The sequence below is a fragment of the Clarias gariepinus genome, chromosome 4, assembly GCF_024256425.1.
Source record: "Clarias gariepinus isolate MV-2021 ecotype Netherlands chromosome 4, CGAR_prim_01v2, whole genome shotgun sequence".
Classification (NCBI taxonomy): domain Eukaryota; kingdom Metazoa; phylum Chordata; class Actinopteri; order Siluriformes; family Clariidae; genus Clarias; species Clarias gariepinus.
The window spans coordinates 2,273,775-2,295,092 of NC_071103.1; the positions used below are offsets into that span (position 1 = coordinate 2,273,775).

Below are 21,318 nucleotides of genomic sequence, written 5' to 3' on the forward strand. Positions count from 1 at the left end.
ACGGACGATCTGTCATACGACGATAGTGATCTGTTTGTCTCATGTCTGTGTGTCTGTGTTTACCAGTAAACAGGAAACGTATAAATCTGTAGGTTTATCTCTCGCATGTTTGCTCAGACATCTGGTTTATTGCTTTACTGCACGAGCACTGCGTTACATATCAGTGAAATTAGCATGAGGCTAAAGAGCTGAAGATGAGCGCTGTGTTTGTTTAAGCACTGTTTAGACTTCACGTATTGAGTCTCAGGTCAAAGGGTCACCAAAGCCACTGCAGCCCTTCTGAAAGGACGGACCGACGGATAGACAGACCAAGTGGAGAGGGAAACGTACAAGCTGAAAAAATGCTGAAATGGGTGTGTAGTCATTAAGGATGTTTTTTTCTGTTCAATATATCAGCGTTGAAATTACTGAGTTTTAATATTTGTTTTTTTAGCTCATGTGTTCAGTCCACAAAACTAATGCTAATGCTTAAAAAATAAACAAATTCTCATATGTCAAAACATTTACCAGGTTATGATTAAAGATTTTTTTTTTTTTTAAAGAAAAGAAAAACACCAACAACAAAATGAAAGAAATCACATTTTGTCCATGCATAAGTATATGCATATTTTTTGCTTGTCTACTTATTTACAATTTACAGTAACAATCCTAAATCCTGCCTGATCAGGGTAAGCTTCAGATATATTCACCATCATGGGGTTATATAATACCTTTCATCTTAAAACCTTTAATTTCTGATCCCTGTTGGACAAATCCAGAAAGACGCTGCAAGAAATCTAGAGAAATCCCAAATCCACAGGAACAGGAGGAACCTTCAGCCAAAGAAGAGAGGAAGAGGAGAGAGGCACGAGGTTGTGGTGAGGAAAAGTGGAGGAAGGAACGAGTCAGGCTATCAGACAGAGGAGAGCGATATGGAGAAGCTTTTGGTCTCGTAGGATTTTAGTCTATTAATGCTAATCTTATCCAGAAGAATTATTAGGATTTTACAGATTTATAGGCCAAAGAATAAAAAGAGTAGAGATAAAGCCATACAGAGTAGAATTAAAGTCGAGTGTCTGCTGTGTGTTAATTACTCTCGTTGCTCACATCGTGTTTAGATTTATTACTAAAAATGTTCTTTACTTGCTTCGGCTACCATTTGTAATGACATTTAGGCACCAAGCCATAACGACTGTATCATGTCATGACCAAGTCAAGTCAAGTCGGCTTTTATTGTCATTCCAACCGTTCAGTACAAAGTGAAACTGATGACTAGCTCAGATGACTAGACCAGAAAACTCAGTGAGGCTTAAGAACACATTATAACAGAAGTTGTAATAGTGTTATAGTGTTTTAATGGATTTACGGTAGCTGTTACTATGGCGGCATAATGTTGGTGTAGATGTTACTCCAGTAGTTACGTTTGTTATGGTAGTTTCTTCGTTTTACCGTATTTATGGTAGCCTTGGTACTCCAACTTGTTTACTCTTGGTTTAGTGTATTGTATGAAACTTGCCAGGAGATAGACTAATTTATTTTAATAATTTAATGTAGTAGGTTGTGTGTGTGTGTGTGTGTGTGTGTGTGTTTGTGTGTGTATGTGTGTATATTATCTGGGTTGTATATATGAACGTACATGTGTGTCTCTCTGTGTGTGTGTGTGTGTGCAGTATGTTTATACATAGGGTCAGCGAAAAAAATGTATAAACACTTCAGGAAAAAAACCTTTAAAATATTTTAATACTAAATTTATGGATATACATTATAGATTGATATATATGATAATATTATGATAATAATATGAGAATATTATTCATTTTATTTTAATATAGTATACATCATATTAATTTTCATTTCCTGAAGTGTGTATAGATTTACTGACTTCTGAAAATAACTCAACATGCAGCCATTATTGTCAAAATAGCTGGCAACAAAAGTAAGTACACCCTAAGTGATAACAGCTGTACTTCTTTACCCATGCAGAGTCACATGACCTATTCATCATGTTCATGTGTTTGTCAGTGGACGAGTACGTCTCCAGACCTGAACCCTATTGACCACCCGTGGGGCGTCCTCAAGGGGAAGGTGGTGAAGCGTTGTGTGTCTGACATCCAGCAGCTCCGTGATGTCATAATGGAGGATCGGAAGAGGATCCCAGCAACAACATGTGTCTGGTCAGGTCCAGATCCAGGAGGATTAAGGCTGTGATAGATAACGACTATGGTGCTCACACAGAACACTGACACTTTGGACACCGTTTTGACATGTTCACTTAGGGTGTACTCATTTTCGTTGCCGGTTATTTAGACGATAAAGTCTGCATGTTGAGTTATTGTTAGAGGACGGTAAATCTGTACTTTATACTAGCTGCACATTGACGACTCTAAAGTGTATACAGTTATTATTTCTATAGTATTGTCTCTTGAGAACATATAATAAAGTGGTTACTGAAATGTGAGGGGTGTACTTACTTTTGTGAGATACTGTGTGTGTATGTATATGTACAGTATACGTGTGTTTGTGTGTGTGTGTGTGTGTGTGTGCATGAAATGTGTCTTACTCTTGTCCATAATTTTCTTTTTCTTGGGTTTAATTTTGTTTTTATTTTATACACTGGAAAAGAAACCAGACTCATTTCTTCAACAAGCTCTTTATTAATATTTTTACAGCAGGTCATGAATTGTTATCAGATACAGGATAAGATGCTATCTTTATGAACACAGGATGAGGATAAGATGCCTCAGTTATCAGCTTTTCTATATAAAAACTGAACTGTACCTCCCACTAAACTGTGAAGCGACTGCTCGTAAGTAAATATTCTAAAATATTCTCACAGAAAATAGATCATAATGCAAATTTGTATAGATTTTATAATTGAACATCTTGATTTATCGTCCCGCTTCTCAGCTCAAGTCTAACACTCGCGGAAACGTCGGTAAATATTTGTGAATAAACAGTGAAGTAAAGCTGATGCACAAATATGGCTTGATTTAGCTCAACAAACCTTTTTTCCTCTTTTTCACCACAAAAAGATGTATAGATTTTACTACAATACTAGATAATATTAAACATTATTTGTTGCTAGGTTTTAGTCAGTATACAGTTTTTAACACTTCATTCACGTTGATCAATAAGGCTCGCTTTGTACTCTAATCACAAAAAATATAGAAACAGTAACCAGTCGTCATAACAGTCATCGTATAGCGAGAATCCAGCCGCGTCCCAAACGCTAGAATTCACATCTACTTGCTAATTTACTGGTGCTACCGTTGATGTTTTGAGAAACCATGTACTAGCGTGGTGCTTTAGCCTTTGGAAATGGCGGCAAAATAAAATCTAAAGTTATCTGTAACATGGTGCTAAATGTGTGTGCGTGTTGGCACAGCTAGCTAAATTGTATCAAACACGAATTTATAATCCATGCTAACCACTTATTTACAAATGTTCTCGCTAATTATTTTACTAGCTTTCTAGCGGTTGGGATACGGCCTTCATATTTAATATATATTTTTTGACAATGTCGATGATCAAAACCACGTCACTGCCACACTTTATTTTTTTAAATGCGAGAAAGAGAAGGACAAGATGTACGGCTTGTTTGGCACACAGCGCCCCCTACGGAGCTGGAGGAATAACTTCTTTTCATTATTGTTTTTTTTTTTGTCTTTTTGTCACGTTCACACCACCAGCCAGTGATGAAGCTAAAAGAAAAGAGAAAACCCATGAGATCATCATGTGCAGCTATGTGATGCTTTTAGTGTGTAACAAAAATGGGTAGTATTCAAAAGAAAGAAAAAATAAAGCATTTTAAAAGTATGTACACCCTCCCTAAATGCACAATCAATGTAACTGAATTACCTGAATACTGTATACATTACACTGAATATACATTTTAAAAAATCTAATATTTAATGTTTCTGTTAATGTTTAATTAATATTCACTTACTACTTTAAAAAGTATACTTATGCTCTAATCTGTTCTTTGCAATGTACATTTACTTTTATTTGAAATAAAAAAGGGAGCATCAAATTTAAAATCAAGATCTCGAAATGGCTTAAATGTTATTTGTCCAAAATCTCATACATTTACTTGTTTCCAGTTATTATAGTTAGTTTGAAATAAATGGTTTAGTTTGGGTCCACTCATTTAATACTCAAAAAAAAATACAAGTTTTCTTAAATATTAAAAAAAAAAAACAGCTGTAGCTTAAAAGTCTTATCTGAGCGTACCGTGAACTGTCGCACCTCATCGCGCTCCACCAGGTGATGCTCTGTCTCTGGTGTGATAGCGTAGGCCAGTTTCTAAAAAAAAAAAAAATAAAAAAAATAGCACATTACATAACTGCTATATTACATTTCTGCTAATTCTAAAAGTTAGCGATAAAAAGCGATTCCAAACATGATCATTCAGTCATTCAAGAACCTTTTGCTCCTGAAACTTGTAAGATTAATTTATTCTAACAGTGTGTGTATTAACTGTGGAGTGTGTGCAGAACAAAGTGCAAAATTACTGCCTGTTCTCCTTTAATATCTAGACCCTTTCTTGGAGTTTCACCTTTAGCTCTTGGTAGCTGCTACACTTTTGGATGAGAGGACATGTTCTTTAAGGGGTCTAAAACTCTTTTGATGAGCACATGGTGGAGCTGCCTTTAATATAATAATAATAATAATAATAATCATAATCATCATCATCATCATCATCATTTTTATTTATATAGCACCTTTCCAGAGCTTAAAGACACTTTGCAATGAATGTAACAAAAAGAGATAATACGAACAGACATTGAAGTGTTTAAGTAGAGAAATATTAAGTCAACAAACATACAAAAAATATATAAATATATATAATAAATATAATATAGTATAATAACAAACTGGAAATACAAAACAAGACCTAAGAGACAAACATGCAGAGAACAGGTGGATTAAGCAAAGGGGTTTAGTTTAACCAATCAGAGGTGCAACATTCAGAAAACAAGTGAGTTTAAAGTAAAGATTTAAATACTGAGATGTTATAAACAGAGTGGAGTAAGCATGGTAGAGAATTTCAAAGTTTAGGTGCAATAACACTAAATGATCTGCCTTCCCATTGAAGAAAGGTGGGACCGAGAGACAGCGAAAAAGTCAGAACCGGGAAAACGTAGTGAACGAGTCGGGATGTAGGGGACAAGCAAATTGCAAAGATAAGAGGGAGCTAAGCCATTTAAAGATTTAAAAACAAGCAGAAGATTTTTGAATTTGTTATGGTAGACAACTGGGAGCCAATGGAGATCGTACAAGATTGGGGTTATATGAGCCGAGCGTTTGGTATGAGTGAGTATTCTAACCGCAGAGTTTTGAATATATTGTAATCTGGAGATGGAGCTGGAAGGTAGACCAATAAAAAGGGCATTACAGAAATCAATGCGTGATGAGACGAATGCATGGACGAGAGTTTCAGCATCTTTGGTACTGATAAAGGGCAATGCGGCGTAAATGAAAGAATGCAGATTTCGTGACAGATTTAATGTGAGACTGAAAGGAGAGTGTGGAGTCGAAGACTACTCTTAAATTTTTGACAGAAGTAGATGTTTTGATGTGAGAGCCAGCAATCTCACAGGTGAAACTAGTGGAAATGTTGCTGGTGAGTGCTGGGGTTATATAGAGTTACATTTTGATTACTAGTGACCCTACTTCCTAGGCCAGTAACAACTGCTAATGAGATTGTTAACTAGCAGATTTAGTGTGTTGTGGATGAAACTGTTTGCTAGTAAGTGTGCAGTCTTTCCGCATCATCCAGGTTGTAATGCAGCCAGTGGCGGCCGGCCCATAGGGGGCGCTGGGGCACCGCCCTCCCTGATAAGAGGGGCTAAAAATGTAAAATATATTTTTTACAAATTAAGTTTTTAAATTCGGTTTACCCACCAGTATGTGCCTACATGCGATATGAATAACATATACAACATTTCCCACCTAGTGACATTCATTCACCAGTGAATTTCCACAGACAGACTTGTATCGTTTCTGTCATGGGGCGCTGAGAAAAAGCGCCCCTGAGTGCAGCCAAATAGCCAGTCATGTACTGTTGCTAGGGTAAATTAATAAATATGCGGCCAATCAGTTTCTCAGAATTTTATGGTCTTGGGGCGCTGGAAATTCTGCCCCAAGCCGCAGAAAATACCGCGAGATTTAAGTTTTTTTTTTTTTTTGAGGCGCGGCCAATCAGAGAGAGGCGTGGTCAATCAGAGTAATGATGGCGAACTTAACGAGCGAAGAGCAGTTTCCACCAAATTCGGTGAGATCCTTATTAATATACCCGTTTTAGACTGTTGTGGTAAATTGCATTTTTAAAACTGTTTTTCTTTGTGTGAACCACTTTGAGATGCAACTTTGCTTGAAAGGTGATCCAGCTGATCATACCCTTTGATGTTGATTATTGTATTTGATACTCTCTTAAGCATGCATGGCGTATTATACAATGGAAATTTGTTCCTTTACTTTATCTGTGAAACTGGTGATTTTGAGGAGGAGATTAAATCATTACTGTTAATTGTAATCATCGTCTGACTGTTGATTTTAATTCTTCTATTGGACTAAGCAAATAAATATTTTGTCACATCAGCCCCACCAGGAAAAATTTTCACCAGCCGCCACTGAATGCAGCGTATAGCTAAAAGCAGAAATGGTGCAATAAAGTAACCCTTAAGGTAACGTACAGTGCAGAAGCTTCCGGGCAGGATGCAGAATTTGTAGATGGCGTAGAGGGGAACCATGATCATGGAGGAGATGGACAGACACCAGCCGAGCATGTTGGCCCACGTTGGGAACGAGTAGTTGCCATATTTTGGGGGGTTAAAGGTTGCAAAGCTGATCACCACCATGAACTAGAGACAGGACAGAGAAGGAGGAAAAAACAAATGCAGTAATTAATTTAGTTAGTACACATTAACAAGAAGTTTTATGGTATTGGAAAAATGCAAAATTTTCAAACCTCAAGATTTTTTTTTGTTGTTTTTGGAAAACACCCTATCATGTGTGTGTGTGTGTGTGTGTGTGTGTGTGTGTGTGTGTGTGTGTTTTGTCTGTACATTGGTCAGAACTTGGTCTTACAATGGTATCTTAGTTTCATACATTAGAGGATTCTGTCAGCAAAAATTCTGTCTGTATGTCTGTCTCGGTTGTGTCTCAGTTATGTCTTTTTGTGTTTCTTAAGTTAGTTTTAATAGAAATAGAAAAGACAAGCTTGTAATGAGAGAGCTCAAAAGAGTCTCATGAGACAAGAAAAAGCTCATTCTGAGTAACAAAATTGTGTTATGGGTTACGGATTCTGCCACAATCACATAAAACTGTCTGTACAGAATTTACTGAATCTCCTGCAGTCCTTAGATCTCTGCCTGAAGTTTAATCTGCACCATCAGTGAATCTAAATGTGGAGTAAAAGTGATGTTATGAACAGTTATGTGTGGGATTTAATAATCTACTGTAAAATAATCTACTAATGCGCTACTGTCTCAATGTAAACAAACACCTGCACCAATAGATATTAATTAGAAAAGATAAAGTGAATATTTTGACTGGGATTAGTTCATATTTTCACTTTGGCTGAAATAACAGCGCTGAAGTGGTATAAGTGAATTTTAACACGCTGGAGTGGTTTTAAGACAAATCTTAATTTTTATCTACTTTTTCCATTTCTCATCTGTGATTCACTCTCCGATTACCGAACAGGGAGTGTATTTGTCTGAGCACCAAAGAAGGACAACTTAGTGTAAACAAGGCGTAAGATACTCAACCTTACAGAATGGGATTTCTTTGTATTAATAAGTTCGACAGAGAGAAAGACAGACAGACATGTACGTGGGCTTCAACCTGAATTAATAATAATATCACTGATTACATGATATCTATATAACCAAAGTTTTGCCTACTATATATACATTAATTTTGTTTTATTCAGCATCTGAAAATCTATAGTTTATTAAAGTAAATGTATTTGGCAGCTACAGTAAGCTATATTTTTATTCCCCACCTCCTTTTATTTGAATTTATTGATGTTATGACATACAGAGATAACTGACAGTGACAAAACATAATTGTGCAACAGTGTGTCAGTAACCCTCTTATCCCCTTCCCAGGTCAGAACCAGACAGATGAATAAAACACACACATATTCAAAACAACAAACTAGCAGAATAAGGAATGAAATTAATGAAATGAAAGAACTGTTGTGGATGAGGGAAGAAGAGAGTTAGGGACTGAGCTGCTGCTGTAGGACAGAGGTGTAGGAGTGAAAGTTTAGATTCTTACTCAAAGATTCTACCAAGATATTCCAAGATATGTGGAACCTTTTCCTTTGAACTCCTTTAACTTGTCTCTGGACTCAGTAGAGCGTTTAGCTTTAGCTTTAGCTTTAGCCTGCCTTCTTTGCTCTGGTGTTCATGTGTTTGGAGGGCAGGTGAGCCTCTGGTTGAGCGAGATCAGTCTCCGGATTAACAAGGTCATAAAGAGAGGTTAGTGTCAGGAGGTGTACTAAAAGTGGCTGATAACGGATTGGGACAAACGGTCCGGCCAGCGCCTCTGCTTACTGTGTATGGATGTGTATGGATGTGATAAGCTGGTGATTGTTTGCATGTGTTGAGGGCATTGCTAACTGAGTAAATTCTGGCAGATTTTGTGCTTGTGTAACAAAGTTTGTAGAGTGCATGCAGCATACTGTAGATATTTTGTAATAAGAGATTTGCATATTTTGAATGTTTTACAGTTTAAATATTAGCATCATGGTTCATCGAAAGCGTCTTTCAGCAGACAGTTTTTTTCTCTCCTTGTTTGTTCTGTAAAAAGCATGGCTGAAGCAAGGAACAATTATTTAGATCTTTTGTTTTGCATTGTATAAATGTTGGATTTTAGATGCAAACCATTTGTAAGTCCAGTAGTCGTTGTTGGCCAAGTTTAACTTTCATAATGTTGGATAGTGAAATGATAAGGTACTTGTTGATGTTTGTAGCTTCATAAGTTAGTTATTTCAGAATTGGCAAGTGTTGGATTATGGTAATGGTAGCTGATGGAAATGTATTACATCAAAACACAATTTTCATCATCTAACACAATTATAACTACATTTTTTTATATGGTAAATATATTTTCTTGGATCTAATACTGCTCTTGTTTGTTCATGTACAAACAAGAGCATTAAAGCAAATAAGCATTTAGCAGTGGTGCTTTGCCAGAGCTGTGATTTGAGCTCAGAAAATTTTTGTTACCAGCACTGATGTACAGTATTATAAGTAATTTCAGCTCAAAAGAAGTGCTGCATAATCAGCAAAACATAAATGATAAAAATAAAAGCGTGTCTCGTACCAGCAGGAAACAGGGGCTGACGAATTTCCAGCAGAGTCGCCAGTAAAACCCTGGTCGCTGCCCAATCATCTCCTCGATATCATCACTGAAACGATCCACTCCTGCGCACACACACACATACACACACACATATACACACTGCTTATCTGAATGGTCAACTTCAGTTGGGAAAAAATGCACTAGGATGAATAACTGGATATTTGAAGGTCACAAGGCTGATGGTAACTGGTTCCTTAAATGGTACATTTATTAAAACACTGGAGTCTTCACTGGAAGAGTCACCTCCAGTTACCTAGTGAATAAAAACTGACCTAGCAAGCTAACGCTAGCTTAGTAATGGGAAACAAAGTGCAGACTGACCAAGCAAGACCCAAAGATAATCTAGTGAGTGTAGCTGTGTAACTTTAATGCTGGATGGTTGCTGCCTGCTCGTTAAGGCCACGCCCATTAGCTAGATGTGATCAGTAAGTACATAAGCTGACTGAGTGTTTTATTGCTTTCCATCGTACTTATTTTTAAGTGTTTTTCTTTAAAACATACTACGATACCTAAATATTTGGCCAAGTCGTGAGCAGAACTAAACGTTCTCTCCGGGGCACAAAGTGCCATTTCTACTTGACCAAATGCTCTAATCAAAGAGGAGCTAAAGATTAGAGAGACGTTGCAGCTATAAATAGCAGTAGGATGTTAGTGACACGTGTTTCTCGCCGCAGGTAACTGTCAGTGCTGATGCTCCTCAAGGCATGCCTCGTTACGGTTTTTACTGGAACAAAAGCCCAAGTTTTTGGGCCATAGCTGGATCCTGCTGACCTCTCAGGTCAAAGGTCAATCAGAGTTATCTTCCTTTTGGTCTCTGACCCTGCTGTTCTCCTCATTTAAAGTTCAAGCCGGTGGTTTAGTTGAGTTTCGCCCCAGGGAACGTTTGAAAAGTTCAGCTGCAAAACGTCAGGATTTACTCGTCTGTAGAGTGGTTTTCACTCCACTTAGTTAAGAAACAAATCCTGCTGGTTTTTGGGATGTAATAGAACTCGGGTCACATGATCTCACATTAAAATAAGTGTTGCATGGGCAAATGTGTTTGGGCTACCTTGTGAAGTTTGGCTCGTGCTCACAGTGGACTGATCAGGGTGTTTATGCGGCCGATATAGTGAATAGGGGTTTGTGGTTTGGGACACTCCCACATTGAACTGGTAATGGCGCTTATGATTTCTATATGAATAGGGCGTGTAGTCAGTGGACCTGGGTTGTGACCAGTTTGGGACATGCAAGTGTCTAATGTAGAACATACTCGGCCTAAACACAATATTGGTGCTGATTTTATTTTTTGTTATGTTTTACATATAATACAGAAAAGTGTGTGCCAAAGAAGCTACTACTGAAGTTTATGCAACATAGAAGTGACCAATCTTGTGTCCCTAAAAATTTCAAGTTACTAACTTTGGACCTGGAGAGATTATTTCATATGTCACTCAAAAATGGCAATTTTTTAGCTTTATTGTTTGAAGCGAGACAGTATAATCATTTAAAATGAAAATTATTCATATTTCCTTATGAGTATTAATACTAAAATTGGTGTAAGCTTCTAGAAGCATATGACCTGTAGAAATTGTTGATTATTTTTTGGGGGGTAAAAAAAGGAAAACATCTGTAGTGTCCGTAACCATGTCAAAATATGTTGCAATGTCTCAACAATTTTACATTTTAGAATAATACACCTTTTTAGGTTTATGTCTTTTCATGTGAACTCTAAATGTTGCCAAGTTTTACCTGAATGACAGTTAAGATAATTTAAAGATTTTAATTAAAAAAAGTTAAAGACACCAAAATAAAAATTTATCTGATAAAAATGTAAATGTGTATGCATATTTACAAAAAATACAGCATGAATCAGGAGATGAGAAGTTTTAAGAATTATGAAAAATATATGATCCTATCTAAGAATTCACTTTTTCACCTACTGTAGGAGACACTTTTTAGCACCGATACCATGTTTTGACCCAGTGTGAGTGGGGTTGGGGAGACGTCCACACTGAGATTATAAAAAGTGACCAGTTTGTTCGGTGAACAATTGAAACAGGAAGTATAGGTAGCAGAGGAAAAAAGTGCAGCCTGAGTTCAGTGGGATGCCGCTCTGTTACGACTAATGAAGCAAAAATGAATTGGAACACAACCGGCTTCTCTTATCCCTGATTGGCCGTCACTGCTTTAATGGAGAATCAGCTTTCTTGAACACATATACGCACTCACCATAAAACCAGGCGATGCCAATGGCTTCGATCAACACGCCGAAAAGGATCGATGTCCCCGCCGCGAAGTGGTCCAACAGCGTGAACACGTAGATTCCTCCCTGTAAGCAATTGAGAGAAGTCAGAATTTTTTTTTGTTTGTTTATGAATTCCGTCTTAAATATAACTAGTCGTAATTCTGTTTGTAGCTGTGTTTGTGTCTCTCTCACGTTGGTGACGCAGAAGAGCGAGATGAGGAAGGTGGACACCACGATGAAGAGCGTGAAGAGTTCCCTGTGTTTGTGCAGGAACTTGAATTCGTCGATGAGACCCGTGATCACCGACTCCATCCCGCCCATCTGGAGCAGGCGATAAGTGGCACAGATGAATAAATCCATTCCCACAATGCAACTCTTGCATCTCTATTGTTCATCTGCATATCAAATCATTGATTAAACGTTTCTGTAAGATGTGTATGGAACTTTAGGTAGGACGTCTCCAGTGTCGGTGCTCCAACTGTCAGAGATGAAGCTGAAAGTACTTTTCAGGTATGTTAAGACTTTTTTCAGCGGCTGTAAAATGGCTATGAATGTTTGTGAAGGCATAAATGTAGTGTGTTTGTTGTTTTAATAGACATGTCTAAGGTTCTTACGGCGCTGTCGATGCCCAGTGTGAGCAGCATGATGAAAAAGATCACAGCCCACACGGAGGAACCTGGCAGTGTCGCAATGGCTTCTGGGTATATTATAAACACCAAGCCAGGTCCTACAGGGCACAAGATAAACATGTTATTAACTATTAATGTCTCTGCTCACGTGTCTGATGTTTCTGTCCAAAGGTCTGTTCCCATTATCATCCATTCATCCTCCTGTCCACATCCATGCAAGCAACCATGGATTATCTAATCTTCCAGTCTGTTCACAAGCAGGTCTGTATTAGTTTTTTTTATCCAATAGAGTCCGTCTTCATCCATCCCTTAAGCCATTCATTCGTCCTCTGTTCATAGGTCTGTCTCTGTCGATTCATAAGTCTCATCTATCTATCCAGTTATGGGTCTGGCTTGTCCTTCTATTCCCAGAGATTTGCCTGTTAATTCATCCTTTCACCATTTACAAGTCTCTTATCCATTCGTCAATCAATCCAAAGGTCTGGCTCATTTATTCATGCAGCTATACATTCATATATATCTCGAATACATCCATCCTTGAACCCCTCACCCTTTCATTCATAGGTCTGTCTCATCCATCTTTATTTATTCATAGACTCTTAGGTCTCTCACCCATTTGTACATCAATGTCTCTCATCCATCAACACACCCTACCCTAATAGGTCCCTCACCTATTCCGTCCATCCATCTTTAGGACCATCACCCATTCATCCACCCATTCTTCAATCCATCCACATCTTTTATCCATCCATCCTTCTAACCATCCTTAAGCTCATAACCTATTCATCCAGCCATTCTTTAATGCACATGTATTTTATTAATCTATTCATGTCGCTTATCCATCCACCCTTCCATCTTTAGGCCCATAACCATGGCTCGATTTGGGGTGGGATGTGGGGGGATGGCGTCCTCCATGTTGAAAAAAAATGTCAAAAAACGTCCCCTCTGTAAAACCACCATCCCTATTACCATTCCCTTCGAATTAATAATGCTGTGTATTATGTAAAATTTGTCATGAAATGAAATATTAAAACGCTATATGTATCATCTATGAACTATAAATAATGCTGAGTACAGTGATCTGCAGTGGTCCCAGTATTTGTGTAAGCTCTTACCATCAGTGGCGACTTTATCAAGGGCCACGTTGTGTTTCTGTGACATGTAGCCCAGGAAGGAGAAGATGACAAACCCAGAGAAGAAGCTGGTCAGGGAGTTGATGGAGCTGGTGATGATGGCATCTCTGAACACAGTAAACAATAAATCTGTGATTTTGCACTTGCATGTGAAGTCAAATCAGGAAAAGGTAACTGTGGTGCGGTTGTGTGTTGGAGTGTGTATACAGTGACTTGCTATGTACCGTGTTGCAGTGTGTGTGTGCGCTTTGTGACAGTGATGGTGTGTGCGCATACAGTGAGTTTCACTGTGCAGTGTGTCCAGTGTGCAACTGGGAATGAGTTTAACATGAATCGTTTAACCATCGACACGATTCTAAAGAACACTGTGCTGTAATATACTGTCTATAGCCAATTGTGTTAGTATTGTAGCACACAGACAATGTTTGTTGGACTTGCGAACAAACTGGACTTACGAACAAGCTCCGAGAATGGAACTCGTTTTTATGTAGGGGACTTACTGTACATATCGGCCAAAACAAAGTATTGGTGCTAATTTTATTTATTTAGATTTATTTACATTTATGCAACATGGAGGTGAGCAATCTTGCTTCCCTAAAAATTCCAAGTTACTAACATCAGCCGTTTTCACCGTTATACTGTCTTGCTTTAAACAATAATCATTTAAAATGCAATATTTGTTTGTATGATACTAAAATTGGCGTAAGCTTCTAGACGCATATGACGTGTTAAAACTGTTACTTAAGTTAAAGCATTACGGATTTTTCCTCCAAAAATATCTGTAGTGTCCGTAACCATGTCAAATTCATGTTGCAATACAATTTAGCACTTTAGAATGATACACTTTTTTAGGTTTGTGTCTTTTCATGTGAAATCTAAACTGGCCGCGTTTAATCTGAATAAAAATTAAGATCATTGAACGTTTTGAATTAAAAAAGTTACTAGACCTTCATAAAGGGGCATAACATTGTATTTAGCTTGTTATCTGATAGATATATAAATGTGTATGCATGTTTGCAAAAAAATTAAGTATGGATTGGGATATAAGAGGCATAAAGAATTATGAAAAATTGTGTTATATGATCCTAACTGAAAATTCACTTTCTCACCCAGCTGAGAGACTTTTTAGCACTGATGGCCAAATTCAAAGGATTGAGATGTGAGGTGGTGTCTGTGAGTTACAATGTTTCCAGTCTGACTTGCTATTTTGTGTTTAGTGTACTGTACATCTACATGCGGTTTCTCAAGTGTTTAAGTTGCAGTGCAAGATGGTGTGTGTGTAGCATGCTGCAGTGTGTCCAGTGTAATGAGTGTGTACTTATAACATTTGTTAATCTGCTAGCTCTTGGATAAGTTAATTTAAATTTGTGTGATCATGTGTGTTTTTGTGGCAGTTTTGTTGAACATCATGTAGCTGGTGATGATGTTAAATGTGTGTGTGTGTGTGTGTGTGTGTGTGTGTGTGTGTGTGTGTGTGTGTGTGTGTGTGTGTGTGTGTGCACCTGTAGCTGTTGTTATGCTTGTTTCTCGGTAAGTTTAAATGTGTACTATCTTTTGGTGAATTTTTTGTGATTAAATCTGTGTTTGTACAGTGCATGTATAGTGTGTGTGTGTGTGTGTGTGTGTGTGTGTGTGTGTGTGTACCTGTAGCAGTTGTTGGTGAATTTGTTGTAGCTGGAAAAGGCGATTAAAACACCGAAGCCGACTCCTAAAGAGAAGCAGATTTGTGTCGCCGCCTCGATCCAGACCTACACACACACGTACACACACACACACACAAAGCGGCCGCACTGCCATCATTAGAGATAATTGCAGGAACTCATTGAGCTCAGAGATGAAAGGAACTTGTTGAATGCAGGGTAATTTTGCAAATTGCCGCCGCTCGCATGCGTCTAATCTAATTCTCAAACTGCAGCTTTGAGGCCGTTTGAGCGAGTGACCAGCGAGACACGGCGAAATTTATCACAAACGCCAGCAACAATCCTGCGATTCACACACACACACACACACACACACCACCTCGACACCCGAGGACAAAATACGGATTAGAGCATGTTAACACTGCTACAGACTGTTTTTCTATCAAGTTAGATAGAGTGTGTGTGTGTGTGTGTGTGTGTACCTGAGCGTCACACAGACGCAGGAAGTCCACACTCAGGTAGGCTTTAATGCCATCCATGGCTCCAGGCAGAGTCACACCCCGCAGCAGGAGAACCGTCAGGACCACATAAGGCATTGTGGCAGTGATCCACACCACCTACACACACACATGTGCACACACACAGGTTTTTATTTTTGTCATAACAGTTTGTATTTATATGCATGTGTTCTGTAATTCAGCTAAGCCTCCAGACTTCTTGTCCTACTTTGCCTGAGGTCTTGACTCCCTTCCACAGACTGAAGTAAAGCACGACTATGACGACAGCGAGACAGGAGGTGAGCTGCCAGCGTGGTAGGCCAAGGTTATCGATCCCCGTACTGTCCTGAAGGTGCAGCACACCACGCCTGCAGGAGCAAAAACACTTATAAATGTCAAATAATGATTTAATAACTCTCATTGCTAGAGCGTGACTATGTGGTGCCAGTTTCCTGGGAACATCACATAAATGTCATCTTTGTGTATAGTTTGAGCCTAAATTTGTCATGTAACATGATCCTTACTGTTCACACTTGTAGCTGAATGTAACATACAATCTATTTTTTATTATCTAATAAATGTCCATCCAATCTATCTATCCTCGTCTAACGTAATAGAATGGTGCTGTGCTTAATTTGTTTAGTTAACTTAAGCATTGCTACCCAAACAGTGGCTTAATAAATTTTCGTTTGTCAATGGGTCGCCATAGCGAACCACTCGATCCACACACAGCTTCTCAACAAATCAACAACTTCTAGCCTTACTCACCTGAGCCACCACTCCTCTATAAACAATAGCATAATAAATAGCTATTTTATGTTTCAAAGTCAAGTTAGGCCATTTTTTTTTTAAGAAAAGTTTGATTTAGAAAAGATAGCTAAGAAAACCTGTGTGTAAATAAAACCAATTTCAGAATCAGTGACTAATATAAAGATAAGCTCAAGGAACTGCTTGATAGTAAGTTCAGGCTAGCGCTATGAGTGTGTAGCAATTCATTAGTGAAACTAACCACCTATATGTCACTATTCCAGTCCTGTGATTACATACTGAACTTGCAATATGAGTAACTAGCTGTTCTTACTGATTAAAGTTAAACCTTGTTTTATTGCACATGCAAACTCACTCAAAGTACTCCAAAGCAGGCGTGGCTTTGTGCGAGTCATTCAGGAAAGTGGCGTTCAGGTCAGAGCAGTTAGCGCTGTTCCACGTGTTGTTGCAGTCGACCCAAGGAAGCTCGGCGGTGAACGACGAGAACAGGTAGAAGAGCGCCCAGGCGATGATGACGTTATAGTAGAAACCCACGTACAGTGAGATGAGGATGACCGTAAAGCCAACACCTGAGGACAGGGGGAACACGGGTGCTTGCAAATGCTAAAATAAACGCTTTCATAGTTCCTAGCCAGGGTATGAAATGAAATTTAATTACTAGTGTTTGTTGTTGCTACTAGGGAACTTTTAGATCAAGCTGCAACTTTAAAATCTCATTGTTTCTGACTTGCAGACACAAAGACGTCTCATTTTCCTTTTGACACTTTGTCCCCCAACAACAGCCCAAAGTAGCGTTCATAAATCAGGAAATCCCTTGCAGCACAAAGCAGAAGGAAAATAACTTGATTTCTTCTCAGCACAGACTGGGAACAAGAAGCATAAACAATGCATATGCAAAGGTTTTTTAAAAAAAAAAATTATTTAAATTTGCTGTTTTTCCCCACAAGATGTATTTATCATGGCTTTAAAACATGTCCTGTTTCTTTGAGGTATAAACAAATGGCTGCACCCCTGTTAAATCCTTTATACCTCACCCATGTCAGGTGTTCTACACAATAAATGAAAAGTGCCTATTTAAAGACAGAATATTACACAAATTACATAATCAGTTGCAGTAATTTTCTGATGCCGTCTAATTTTCTCCATTTGTTCTTTCCACACTTACCGTATCTGGCATGAGGATGATCTCTAAGCTTGACGAGAGGTTTAATATTACGGATTTTCTATTTGCTCTAATCACATTGTGATTCCAAAAACCCTAGAGAGACAGTCAGGGATCAGAGGGACGTCTGTCGCTGAGGGCTTTTTTTCTTCTGTTGCTAGAAGACACATTCGCGTCATCTCGTTGTGTGCACATGTGCAATTTTCGGCCCTTTGCAAAGCATCGATCGCGAGGAAGTGAACATGTTGATCAGCAGTAATTACAGTAATCTCCCGCCGAGTGGCAGGCGCACAGAAAACAGAGCTTGTCATTAAGATGTCTGTCTTTCTTTCTTCCTCTCCTTCATTCTGACCTGTCTTGTATCTAAATCGGACCACACACCTGTAGCTCTACACACAAACACGTAGAGTTTGACTGTAGCTCAAATATCACGTTGTGAAAAGAGGATCATGTTTGTTCGTATTCCTATGATATATAAACTATTTAAAAATAAATTTCTGTGGTAAATGTAGCTAATGGGCTAAGTAGTTCATCTGAATGATATCCATAATCACCAGAGGTAAATTTAGCCAGGTCCTTGGCTAAGCAGTATCCTTTTGTTAGATGGAAGCTTTGGTCAGTTGAATCACTAAAATGTAGCTACTGTATGAAGGTACGATAACCTTCTGTGGTAAACATGGCTAGGCACTTCCTTTAGCTCGTATGTATAATGTCTTGTTTTATTTATTTGTAAATATTTTGTTTATCTCAGTTGTTTCTACAAGTTTAAACACTTCACTTTGGTAAGTCTAACCAGCTATAATACAGTAATGTTCTAAAATCATCCTGTGGTGATTATCATCTCATGCTATAGCAAGTTAAAGAAGTAGCCAGTGATAGTATACATTCAGCTAAATAATGTTCTGTGTGGTAAATTTAGCTAGATATTCATTAAACTTCAGCGCTGCAGTGTTAGCTTGCTTATTATCCTGTGGTAACTTTAGCAAAAAAATAAATAACTATAAGTGAGCATTTTTTTGCTGGATAGTTAATGTGGGAGCTTTGGCTAGGTGGTCATTTCATCCTACAGTATGTTACCCTTAGCTCTAATATAAATAAGTGAGAGACATTACAGTATATGGCAACTTTAGCTCATTGGACCAGCATTCTGTGATGATGATTATAATACTTAAATCTATCTGGTAAACAGTGCTGTTTGGGTCAGCATCTTGTCCTTACATTTTTTTAACTAGTTTAACTATTATTCTGTTGTAATTAAAGCTTGAAAGATTAACTTCCTGGGGTAAATTTGGCAAGTTGGACTAAAATTCTATGGATTCTGTTGAATAACTTCCATGGCCTCCTGTGGTCACTTTAGCTAGTTTATTCATAGCTTTACCAGCTAGCATTAGGTTAGTTGAGTTAACATTCAATAATCATAAATCCACTGGGTCGTTCTGTTTGTACATTCTAATCTTCGAGCATCGTAAACGTATTCTCCATTCTCGCAACTAGAAACTAACAAACTATTTTTTGCACTTTGAGAGATTCTTTTTTTTCTCTGAATTATACATAAGGTAAAATACATTAATTACATTAGTATGTACAACATGTACTTTGTATGTTGAGTATATTTTGTTTAATATTTTCCCATCTAATAAAATATGCTGTGTGTCCAACAAACCCAGTGGAAGTTTTAGGAACAAACTGCAACTTAGGTCACACAGGCCTGCTGAAGCGGCTTAATGTGCCAGCTAATGTGAACACGGCAAGCTTTTAGGGTTTCGAGACTAAAAGCCAATTTGACTGTCTCCCATTTTTGAATTTTCATCGAGATAAACCGTACCTGTCTTGTGTCTGATTGAGTTTGTCCTCTGTTTCTTTATCCAGACGATCCACTGCATGTAGTGTACGCTTCTAGCACACAGTGTTCATGGAGAAGTACTTGCACTTTCAATACATATACTGTATATTTTTTAAACAAATAAATTTGCAAATTAGGAAAGTGAACATATGACCACACGGCTAGAGTATTGATATAGTTGCTTGCCAACTTGGCAATGGAGGTAGCACAAGCTAGTTCATGACTAACAGGTATTGTACCGCAGATGTTCTCAGCCCCAGTCCAATGGACCACTGCCCTGCACATTTTAGTGCTTTCTCAGCCCCCAGTACACCTGATTTAAACAATCAACTAAATAAAACTTATTAACAGTCTTTAAACTTTGTTATTGAAGTGTGTGTGGTAGAGCAGGGAAAACTCTAAAATATGCAGAGCAGTGGTCCTTCAGAAATAAAGTTCAGAGCCACTGTTTTTACAGTATACATATTTTTTAAAGAAACATATGATTTCTGTTTTCCATGTTAGATTATGTGGTGAGTGATCTATAACCCTCTAGATCTGCTTACATCATAAATCTCAAAGATTAAACACTAGCATGCTTAAAATTAAGCGTGAGGTTTTTTTTTTAAATAGCTATTTAGCCTGTTTCATTTATCTCAATCACAAATTTATTTATTTATTTAGAGTTTGGTGCAATCCTTTTAGTGCCATTATAGGAATTAATGAAATGCATAGTGACATTGTGACAACCACCTGAAATATCAACATTCAGATACAGTATGTTAAGGGAACAGTTTTTAAAACTAAAGTAATTGCACATCATTAATCTAACAACAAAAGTTCTGTCACATTGAGAAGCTGAGACTGAAACACTCCCTGTTTTATCATATTTCGATAACAAATGATCACAAATCACGGCCCTACCTTTAAATATTGGACAAATCTTCCATACTCCTGCAGCTCCTTCACGGTTATATTGCCCGAGCGCTAATTCCATGTAGAAGAGAGGCATTCCGGCAATCACCATAAAGAACAAGTAGGGGACAAGGAAGGCACCTTGAGGAGGGAAAGGTTACCAAGTGATAAGTGAGGTCAAATTTGGACATAAAATTGGACATGTTCTATATTTTAGCATTGATTATATAAAACAACTGCATAAATAATAAAAAAAAATTCTAAATATAAAACATTCTAATAGTTCGGGGGACAAAAAGAGAAACTTAAGATATATTTTAGACATCAAATAGTTTTTTTGGGGGGTGTAGAGCAATATAATTTAACGTTTTATGTACCGTAAACAAAACCAATAATGAAATTATATTAAATTATAGAGATTGTGCTAATGTGCTTTAAAAATCACACATAAGCATAATCATATAATTCAGTATCATTGAACCTTTCAACAAATACTGATTAAATATTAGTGTTGGTATTTATTTGTTTGGTTAATAAAAACATCCATTTAATTTCAACATTTTGGGTCAGTTTTGCGTGTTTCCATAGCTATAGTCCATCTGACCTCTGAAGAAATCTACTGTATCTCCTGACACTAAGGTGTTGATCTGCTTGCAGAGTGGCAGGTTAACATGCTAATACGTAAACACTGCGTTTGTCCAGATAATATACAATAAGAGCTTCTCTAGGCACCTCAGTCAAGAAGTTAATCAGGTTTCATAAACAAAGTTTTTAGGTTATCTTAAAGGAATGTCTGAGAAGCTTCTGCTACCACCAAAGAAATAAAAAAAAATTATTGTTTACTACAAAATTATTTTTTTTTTGAGCTTTCCCCTCATACAATACCTCCTCCATTTTTGTAACACAGGTACGGGAACCTCCAGACATTTGCGAGGTCTACTGCAAAGCCAATGACCGACAGAAGAAAGTCGATTTTCTTGGCCCAGGTTTCCCGTTCCTCTCCAGATGGATGAGTCTGCCCGGTTGGCGCAACGAGGGCAGAGGTAGTAAACTGAACACCATTTTGCTCCTTCACCAGGATCAACTCCACCTCTTTGGGTCCAGTGGAGCCAGATGGATTGGAGGGAGCGATGACTGAGGACATGAGTGCGGCCGGGGCTCTGCCTTTGGGCAT

The 21,318-nt window shown here is 37.9% G+C and overlaps 1 protein-coding gene across 1 annotated transcript; it reads right to left on the reverse strand.

Annotated features, from left to right (window-relative positions):
- Positions 1 to 3,656: 3,656 nt before the first annotated feature.
- Positions 3,657 to 21,318, reverse strand: slc6a3 (solute carrier family 6 member 3). Its single transcript, XM_053493999.1, has 15 exons — positions 21,030 to 21,318; positions 20,154 to 20,285; positions 16,601 to 16,814; positions 15,707 to 15,845; positions 15,463 to 15,597; positions 14,985 to 15,088; positions 13,323 to 13,447; positions 12,193 to 12,305; positions 11,771 to 11,899; positions 11,563 to 11,662; positions 9,316 to 9,416; positions 6,675 to 6,842; positions 4,178 to 4,281; positions 3,838 to 3,844; positions 3,657 to 3,680 (listed from the first exon to the last, which is right to left on the reverse strand). The coding sequence occupies exons 1-15, from the start codon at positions 21,316 to 21,318 to the stop codon at positions 3,657 to 3,659; spliced, it is 1,884 nt and encodes a 627-aa protein (XP_053349974.1).

Excerpts from the sequence above, each read along its gene's own strand:
- slc6a3 (XM_053493999.1), bottom strand. The coding sequence starts at position 21,318 with ATGCCCAAAGGCAGAGCCCCGGCCGCACTCATGTCCTCAGTCATCGCT. Across the intron at positions 20,286-21,029 it reads GTGTTACAAAAATGGAGGAG|GTGCCTTCCTTGTCCCCTAC; the intron begins GTATTGTATGAG and ends TCCCTCCTCAAG. Across the intron at positions 15,089-15,462 it reads TGCGTCTGTGTGACGCTCAG|GTCTGGATCGAGGCGGCGAC; the intron begins GTACACACACAC and ends GTGTGTGTGTAG.